Source organism: Vicia villosa, linkage group LG2, assembly GCF_029867415.1.
Source record: "Vicia villosa cultivar HV-30 ecotype Madison, WI linkage group LG2, Vvil1.0, whole genome shotgun sequence".
Taxonomy (NCBI): Eukaryota; Viridiplantae; Streptophyta; class Magnoliopsida; order Fabales; family Fabaceae; genus Vicia; species Vicia villosa.
In genome coordinates this window covers 204,671,347-204,681,653 of record NC_081181.1, presented here as the reverse complement: position 1 = coordinate 204,681,653, position 10,307 = coordinate 204,671,347, and the positions used below count along the sequence as shown (strand labels likewise).

The 10,307-nt window shown below is 26.4% G+C and overlaps 1 protein-coding gene and 1 long non-coding RNA gene across 2 annotated transcripts; both read right to left on the bottom strand.

Annotated features, from left to right (window-relative positions):
• Nucleotides 1-1,815: 1,815 nt before the first annotated feature.
• On the bottom strand, nt 1,816-2,301 carry LOC131651124 (uncharacterized). The gene has a single exon (XM_058920792.1). It carries the CDS (start codon nt 2,299-2,301, stop codon nt 1,816-1,818), a length of 486 nt encoding a protein of 161 aa, XP_058776775.1.
• A 6,467-nt stretch (nt 2,302-8,768) lies between these two features.
• On the bottom strand, nt 8,769-9,456 carry LOC131648012 (uncharacterized). The gene is made up of 2 exons (XR_009298023.1): nt 9,282-9,456; nt 8,769-9,093 (listed from the first exon to the last, which is right to left on the bottom strand). It is a non-coding gene; the product is annotated as an uncharacterized LOC131648012 (long non-coding RNA).
• Between the last annotated feature and the right edge of the window lie 851 nt (nt 9,457-10,307).

Here is a 10,307-nt window from a genome sequence, read left to right as displayed (position 1 = left end):
GGAAGGACATTAGAATATAATTTCTCAATATGAGTGTTGAAGACAGTTTGAAAGTGCCGCACTTATAAATTGCAACAAAACAAACTGTCATAACTTGATGATTAAATTTATTAGATAATTTTAGACTTTACCGATTATTTGAAAAGGTTTATTATCATCGTACTTGTATTTTTTTAAAACAAAAAAGAAAGGATATCATTAAAAAGAGAGAAATCAAAACAACACGAGGGGGACCAAACCAAGACCCCTTAATGACAAATTCTGAACCTAGGGGTACCCGACTTGTCTAACAAGTAATCTCTAGTGATATCCTCCTGAACATAATAATAAAAAGTTGTAGTTTTGGTCATTAAACCAATGCTAGCCAAAGTGTCTGCACAAAAATTGGCTTCTCTAAAATTGTGAGATATCCTAAAATCAATCTTTAAAACGTAATCCCAACACGAGAGTCAACGAGAACGAAGCTTCCAAGGCACTAAAACATGGTTGTTGCTAGTATTAACAACAAAACTACAATCCGTTTCGATCCATAGCTTATCAAAATTCTTCTCTTTTGCCAATTCAATAGCCATGATAGCAGCAATAAGCTCAGCAGTTTCAGGAGCTTCATCATCTAATAAAGAGCTAAAGCTCACAATATGATTGGCAGTGTGGTCTCTAATTATCCCACCACAAGCAGCCTTGCGAGGATTACCAGAAGCAACACCATCAACATTGCATTTAACCATACCATTAATGGAGGAGAACAAATGACTTCCATAGTTCTAGAATTGAAAGTTGAGTGAATATAAATGATAAATTGCTTTAAAAGAGAGCAGTTTGATATAGATCCATTTGAAGCTCTCTTGGAAGAATTTCCCACAATCTTGGCATGAGCTTTTATCATTGAAACACAAGACTTCCAAGATAAACTATCCTCTTCAAATATTGCATGATTCCTAGCATTACAGACCTGATGAAAAATGCCAACAATACTAGCATGAATGACTGCCTTGGCTTGAGGAGACAAATTAAGCGATAAGGCCTTTTTACAATCTTCAATGCTCTTTATCATAAAGTTCAGATTAAGGATGCTGAACAACTAGTTCCATATGCTGCAAGCAAAATTACATTAAAAAAGAAGATGAGCAAAGGTTTCACAACAAGAAGAGCAAAGGTTGCAAATAGAAGGGAATGAGAAGCCCCTTATGTGAAAGTTCTCATCTGTTGGAAGCTTGTTATTGATGAATCTCCAAACAGTCAGAGAGTGGGAAAGAGGAGTGTTTCTATCCCAAGGAAAGGACATCCAAGAAGTATTAGGACTGGGTATAGTAACAATGTTATATGCTTCTTTCAATGAAAGGATTCCACTGGCTGAGTTCTTCCAGGAAAGGAGGTCACAAAAATCAGCTGCAGAAACAGAGTAATTGGAGATAATGCCCATCAGGCATGGAATGTCCATTTGAATATTAGAGCCGAGCTGACATGAGCCATTCCACCAATCACTAAGTTTAGAAGTAAGAGCATGATGATAGACTTCTGGAATTTGAAATTTGTTTGCTAATGGTTCCCCTATCCAGTTATCGAACCAAAAGTTGATACTTTTACCATTTCCAATACTCCATATGCAAATCTTCATCACAGTGGTATGCACTTCTTTGATTCCATTCCAAACTGATGACTTAATGGAATATTTGATAATTTTTCCATTTCTTTTCACTCTATCTTTAAGTAACTTGGTCCAGTTTTGACTATCATTTAAAAACTTCCACCATAGTTGCATATTGGTAGTAGTGTTATAGGCTTTGAGAGATAGAATTCCCAGCCCTCCTTCATTCATTTTCCTGCAGCAGGTTTTCCAAGCAACAGTGACAGTCTTTTTTTCTTCATGTTTCCACTCCAAACAAAGTTTCTTATCCAAGTCTCAATCATCTTAATTAAGCTTCCAGGCCAGTTATATATTGAGATGCAATGCACCAACATGCTCAGGATGACTGACTTCACCAGTTGAATTCTTCCAGCCATAGATAAAGTTTTAGCTTTCCAAGCAGCCGATTTAAGCCTAATGTTATCTGCAATGTACATAAAGTAGCAAGCTTTAGGTTTACCTACAAAAATTGGGACTCCAAGATAGATGAAAGGAGGGATAGCCATAGTGAATCCAATATGGTTAGCCAAACTGATATGCCTAGCATTTGACATTCCACCAGCATAAATAAGAAACTTGGAATGATTGCAGTGTTGGCCAGAGAATTTCCCATAGTCCTTTAAGAGCTCAGCAATAGCAGTTAGAGATTTGACATCCTCTCTGCAGAATATCATGATATCATCTGCAAAGAGAGTGTGAGAAGGAACCAAACTATGCTTGTTAGCTTTAATGAGATTTATGCTATTGTTATTCACAAGATTTGTAATTCCTCTACTAAGAACATCTTCAGCTATACAAATTATCTAACAATGTTGTGAAATCCAATATAAACAAAATTTCATTTCATGCTAATAATATCTCTTAATTGTTTTTAATTCTCTATAAGATTCTTCATATGTAACACAAATTATGTAACAATGTTGTGAAACCCAATATAATCAAGGGTTAAATATGTTTTTGGTCCTTATAAATATCTCAATTTTGATTTTTAGTCCTATAAAAAATATATTGACTTTAGTCCCTATAAAATTACTTTTGCACTCACTTTTAGTCCCTCTACAGAGACTAAAACTGAGTGCAAAAATAATTTTATAGGGACTAAAAGTCAATATTTTTTTTATAGAGACTAAAAACCATTTTGATCAAATTAACTTTGATGGTAACGTGCTCATTGCTTGTTCCAAATAAAGTTTTGACAATGTGAGATGCATATTTGTAATAATTGCAGTATTTGTTTCTTTATAACTTTATAAAAGATGTTAAAAAATTTCGTTCCCCTGTCATTTTACATTTTTTTTCTTCCGTTATAACATATTTTATATTGAAGTGAGTGAAATTAAGATAGATATAGAAAATTAGGAGAGAAACTTAAAAGAAAATCCAAACTTTTATTATTCAATACATAATGTAATATAATTTTTACAATTGAATATAAGCATTAATAAAACAATTACTATAATGTTATGTGTAGCTAGACTAGATATAAAAAAATTGAATAATATTTTGAAAAAACAAAAATGTTATGTGTTTCATTTTTAAAAAACAAATATAAAAAAAATTATAATATTTTAAAAATAGTTTTAAAAAATTTATTTTCAAAAATAAACAAAAAACCTATTTTTTTAAAGGTTGAAACAAACTTACTCAGTTTATTTATTATCACCTAAGTGTAGGAATAATAGGGTGCAGAAAATAGACCAGTAATATGTGTAGCTAGATTACTTATGTGGCCTTATTTTGTTTGTGATGAAAATATGATCACGAGTTTGGTAAATTAGTGTTATTATATCATTTGGTCAATTTTATGGCACCGTTAAATGGTTAGATACGTGACACGTGGTATGAACATAAATGTGAGAATGAGAAACCAATTTCTCCTTACAACTAGTAACTCACCCGTGCGTTCGCACGGGTTCTGGTACGGGATGCGCATTTGTTTCAGATTTATATTTTTTAATAGAAAAATGTTTGGTACCCGTAAAAAATAATAATGAAATGTATTGAAAAAAATCTGGTACCCATGAAAAAATAATAATTGAATGTATAGAAAAATATCTTGTATTCGTGAAAAAATAATAATTGAATGTATAGAAAAATTTCTAGTACCCATGAAAAAATAATAATTGAATGTATAGAAAAATGTCAGGTACCCGTGAAAATAATAATAATTGAATGTATAGAAAAATATCCGGTACCCGTAAAATAATAATAATTGAATGTATAGAAAATGTCTGGTACCCGTAAAAACATTTCGATCAATAAAATTTTCAATACAAAATATAATTTTGTTATTAAATATGTTATTAGAAATGTTAGATGAGTTAGATATGTAAAAAAATGATGCAGAAATTTGTTGTATTCCTAAGAAAGTGCATGTCTGTAAATCATGTGCAATATAGAAACAACGGGTGAAGCAACTGTATAAGAAAATAGTTATGAAAAAAAAAGAGCGGGATGCAGAGCCTATTCACGTGTATAAACATATTACTATATCTTAAAAGTTAAATTAGTATAATAGTTAAGTATAAGAGATTTAAATAAAATTAGACAACAATGATGGGTAATAAGATTTATTTTGGTTAGTGATAATGGGATCAAGTGGTTGACAATGGAGATAGATTACATTTGTCTATTTTATTTTTATTTGTACCTCTCACGTAAAAAAAATAGTAAGATAAATAATTACAAAATAATTTTATATTATGAACATTTACTATTGTTTAGATAATTTGACTCAAAATTGATTTTGCATTTATAATTATCAAATAAGATTTTAATATATATTGTAACATATTATAATATTATAAATTATAATTATTTATGACCTATGATTCATTGATTTATGGAAGAAAAAAAATTATGACCTATTTTTGGGTTTATTTTCATTTTTTCTGGGTTTTGCTATGAATATATTTAAAGTGATGATGAAGATGATGAAGGAAAAGAAGGAAGAAGATGAATAAATGTCAAAAATATTAGGCATTGGGGATTATTTGTTAAATTTAATAGATTTTCAATTTTTAACAGTTAAATATTTTTTAATCAGATGAAATGGTTAATTTAAAAAAAAAAATAGGGTCCATGATATACACTCATTAATACCACTCCATCTTAGATATTTAAATTTATAAGTTAAAGGAATGGACTAAGTTGGATAACGAAATATTTTTTGAGGCAATAAAATGTAACTTTTATTATATACCTAAGAAAAACCTATTTAAGTATATATGACTAAAATGACATATATTTTTATAAACAAATTTAAGTATATATGTCATGTGTAATTTTTATATTTTCATCAATTATACAAATATTATTAATTATTATTGGGTATTATAAATAGTATAAAATAATACTAACATCTTATCAATGAATTAATATATTATAAATGGTATAAAACAACATATTGAATATTATTAATTATTATTGTAATTATTATTTATTTTGAATATGTAACATCAAATAAAAAAAATATTTTGAAAGTCTTTTATAACATTGAAAGACCTATGTGATGATGAAAAAGAAAAAGGTATACAGATAGATGTAGTTGATGTGACTTTGTCTTGCAATAAACAACACACTATACTAAGACCTATTATATAATTTATTCTATATATTTTCTTTGATACAACCAAGACATTAATTATCTCTTTTTATAACATTTTTTATTTTCAACAAAAATATATATAAATATATCTATCACTAATAATAAACCCGTGCATTTTGGTTTGCCACGCGCATTTTTTTTACAGATTTGAATAGTAATTTGTACAATCATTAATATCGCAAGAAATTAATTTTTCAAGTTTAAAATTATTTTGATCAAAAGTAGATTTTTTGTTGTTTTTAAAAATATATTGGTAGTATTTATTAATTGTGTATAAAAAATAAAATAAAAAATGAAATTTGATTGAAAAAAATGTTGAATATAGAAAAAAAATTAGACGAAAAATGAAAATAAAATAAAGAATAGTAAAAAAGTCCAAAAAATAAATGAAATTGCAAATTGTAAAAAACAAAATTTAAAGTGTATTTAAATATTGGTGGATACCGTGAGTTCACACTATTAGTGATGAGGTATGTTTAACTGCGAGGAGAAGTTTAAACATGTGAAAAAAGATTTTTTTTAATTTAAAAAAAATGTATGAAGAGAAAATTTAATGAGAAATATTAAAAACAAAAAAAAACAAAAGTTATAATTAGATAATTGAGATATAACAAAGTGTCTATTTCATCAACAATTTAATGGCTAGTTACATATAGGGATTATGATTTTCTGTGTGAAGATGACTACAATTTTATTTAGAAAAGGGTTAGTAACAACTTGTATATTTGTTATTATAGTTAATTAAATCTATCAAAAACAAAAAAAAATATTTTTATATTTAAATTAATGACATGCTATTTATACTTGAAAAACCATTTTTTTCCAATAATTAGTGAAAATGAATATTTATCTATAAAATGAAATTTTTGAAACTTTGTTCTTGTTATTTTTAAAAATAAAAAATAAATGTACTTATTTAAGTAGTAGTTTCTTATAACATGAAAAGCTATAGAGATAGGTATGTACTCCATAGACATGACTTTGGCTTGTCATACACATCATAGTACACTAAAACATATTCTATAGTCTATTATATAGACTTTATTTGATTGAACCAAGACAATAATTATCTCTTTTTGGAACATATATTCAAAAATGAATCTCAATTTTAAAGATGGTAATTACTTAAAAATGTGATATGTGTATATTGTATTAACTTTGTTAAAGTTTGCTATAAATGTTCTATTATATTTTTATGGCTTTTATTTGATTTCATGCTAAATCAATAAATATATTACTCCCTCCGTTTAATTTTATTTTAAAAAAGCAATATAAAAATGATAATATTGAATGTAGATATGTTTTAGTGTCAAACATTGTAATGATTTATTATGATATTGTGATATATTATGATATTGTGAATATTATTAATTATTGTAATTATTATTTATTTTGAATATGTAACATCAAATAAAAAAAAATATTTTGAAAGTCTTTTATAACATTGAAAGACCTATGTGATGATGAAAAAGAAAAAGGTATACAGATAGATGTAGTTGATGTGACTTTGTCTTGCAATAAACAACACACTATACTAAGACCTATTATATAATTTATTCTATATATTTTCTTCGATACAACCAAGACATTAATTATCTCTTTTTATAACATTTTTTATTTTCAACAAAATTATATATAAATATATCTATCACTAATAATAAACCCGTGCATTTTGGTTTGCCACGCGCATTTTTTTTACAGATTTGAATAGTAATTTGTACAATCATTAATATCGCAAGAAATTAATTTTTCAAGTTTAAAATTATTTTGATCAAAAGTAGATTTTTTGTTGTTTTTAAAAATATATTGGTAGTATTTATTAATTGTGTTAAAAAATAAAATAAAAAATGAAATTTGATTGAAAAAAATGTTGAATATAGAAAAAAAATTAGACGAAAAATGAAAATAAAATAAAGAATAGTAAAAAAGTCCAAAAAATAAATGAAATTGCAAATTGTAAAAAACAAAATTTAAAGTGTATTCAAATATTGGTGGATACCGTGAGTTCACACTATTAGTGATGAGGTATGTTTAACTGCGAGGAGAAGTTTAAACATGTGAAAAAAGATTTTTTTTAATTTAAAAAAAATGTATGAAGAGAAAATTTATTGAGAAATATTAAAAACAAAAAAAAAACAAAAGTTATAATTAGATAATTGAGATATAACAAAGTGTCTATTTCATCAACAATTTAATGGCTAGTTACATATAGGGATTATGATTTTCTGTGTGAAGATGACTACAATTTTATTTAGAAAAGGGTTAGTAACAACTTGTATATTTGTTATTGTATATTTGTTATTATAGCTAATTAAATCTATCAAAAACAAAAAAAAATATTTTTATATTAAAATTAATGACATGCTATTTATACTTGAAAAACCATTTTTTTCCAATAATTAGTGAAAATGAATATTTATCTATAAAATGAAATTTTTGAAACTTTGTTCTTGTTATTTTTAAAAATAAAAAATAAATGTACTTATTTAAGTAGTAGTTTTTTATAACATGAAAAGCTATAGAGATAGGTATGTACTCCATAGACATGACTTTGGCTTGTCATACACATCATAGTACACTAAAACCTATTCTATAGTCTATTATATAGACTTTATTTGATTGAACCAAGACAATAATTATCTCTTTTTGGAACTTATATTCAAAAATGAATCTCAATTTTAAAGATGGTAATTACTTAAAAATGTGATATGTGTATATTGTATTAACTTTGTATTAAATCTCTGTTTTTATTATAGCATTTATGATTGAAGACAAATTTAATGAGATTACAACCAGTAGAAGAAATAATTTATAAATAATTTAATGCAAAAATGTATAATTAAAAAATCTTAAATGTAAAGAAATAATTTTCAGTTCTATAGATAAATAAAAAGATCTATAATAAGAAATAAAACAAAAAATATAAGAAATAAAATAAAACAAAAAAGATCTATAATAACAAAAATAAAAATTCGAATTTTGTATTTATTAAATAAATTATTCATTATAATAAATAAAAGTAATGATAAAATTAATCCTTATTTCATTCTAATTTAATGGTTATTTAATGACCAAGATTGAGTGAAAAACATAATAATATAAGTTTCATTGGGACCCAAAATATCATGCTTGTTAAATATTGCAAGTAGAATTGTTACTTTCTAGGAGATGGAAATGTGATGTCCTATCATAGCAGAAAAATAGAGTGGCTAAATAAAAATATTATATATTTTATAGCATAGGGAATAGATAATGGCATACAACCCTTAATATAAAACTTTAATAAAATAGAATAAATATCTTAATGTTAAGAAATATAATAATTTTCCAACATATAAATGATAGCAATGAAACTATCTTTTAATTAATATTTTTTCTTTTTTCTTTTGATAAACATTAAGTATTTTTAATCTAACCAATCTGTCGGAAAGATTTTAACCAATAACAAAAAAACACACATTTCACAAACCTGTAAATTTTATTCAAGATCTCCATGAATCTTATAACAATCATGACAATTAACTTCAATCAAAACAACATTAACCCACACTAATAATATAAGATCAAACAATACCAAATATCAAATTCTCAACATTATTATAGTTCAAGTTTTTTTGCAAAAAATAAAAGATCAAGAACAAACAGAAGGAGGAAGCAGAAGATCTGATCCAAAACTCTTTCATGCCGATATCGCTCACACACCTTCATCCGCTCGAAATCCCAGCCGCGGTGTCCTGCTCCAAAACACAAACACGAAAAAGAATTAGAAAAATAAACACATAGTAACAACTCACCTTCAATTTTATATCGTATAATTTCAGATCTGAAAATTTTTGTTCCATCTCATTATAGTCCAGATCTACAAAAATTAGCACCCAAAATATTAATGAAATGCAAAAAAAAAAAAACTTTTTAAAAAAGTAATAAATATAATGGTTGAATCTTCAAAGTAAGAACACAACACAAAAAAGATAGTAACTTAAAAATCATAAAAGTGAATGAAAAATATAGAGATTAGAAAGAGAAGGAGAGATATGAAGAAAATACTTTCTAAAAAATCCTGTTTAAGATGAAACACAGCATAAAGATTGAATCTTTAAGCAAGAGGTTAGGGAAGAAAGAAGAGAGAATGTTGAGATAAAAAAGAAAGATGAAGTAAACAAAGAGAGAGAAGAGAGAATGAAAAGTGGATGGAAAAAAATGAGAATAAAATAATAATCCATAGTAAACATGCAAATGGTAGAAGTAACAAATGGTATTGGGAAAAGGCAAGTTGTGTAAAGTTATGGAAAGAGAAAAGAAGGAAGCAGAGGGTTCCACGTGGACAGCTTCATTGATGAGTATTGGGAAAAAGGGTAAAAATGGTATTTTATGAACATCTATCTTTCTTATATGATAGATTTTGGGATGAATTTTGATTTCTCTCTTTATTTTTTAAGTCAACTAAATCTAGAGCTGTCAAAATGGGCTAGCCCATATGGGTCGGCACGCCAGGCCCGAAAAATCATAGGGTTTTGGCCTTAAAATTAGAGCCCATATTTTTCATGGTCTTTTTAGCCCAGTTCTAAAAAGTCCGCTATCCATTAGGGCTAACCAATATGGGCCGTGGGTAGCCCATCAGGCCCGCATAATTATAAATTTTTAAAAAATATATTAATATTTATATTATCTTACTCCAAATTAGCATATTGATTTTTTTTTCACTTCACTAAGTTTTATCTTTATTTTATTCAATCTTTAATCAATATTTTTTCATCTTATTATATTAGGTTTTTTCTTATACTAAATATTCAAGTATTATTTTATACAATTTAGATTTATATTATATTTAGAAACACATTATAATATTTATAAGAGATAATATATTACTGAAAAATGTATTATGTTTAAAATAACATAATTTTTAATTTTATTTATAATAAATATTATGGAGTTTTTATTTTAAATTTTTTTAATAAAAAAACCTATTTAGGGCCGGGTAGCCCGAAGTCCATCTAGAGCCGGGCTCGGGTAGTAAATCTTAAGCCCATATTACATATGGCCTTTTTAGCCCAGCCCTGAAAAGTCCAGGAC

Coding starts and splice junctions, on each gene's coding strand:
- LOC131651124 (XM_058920792.1), bottom strand. CDS start 2,301: ATGATATTCTGCAGAGAGGATGTCAAATCTCTAACTGCTATTGCTGAG.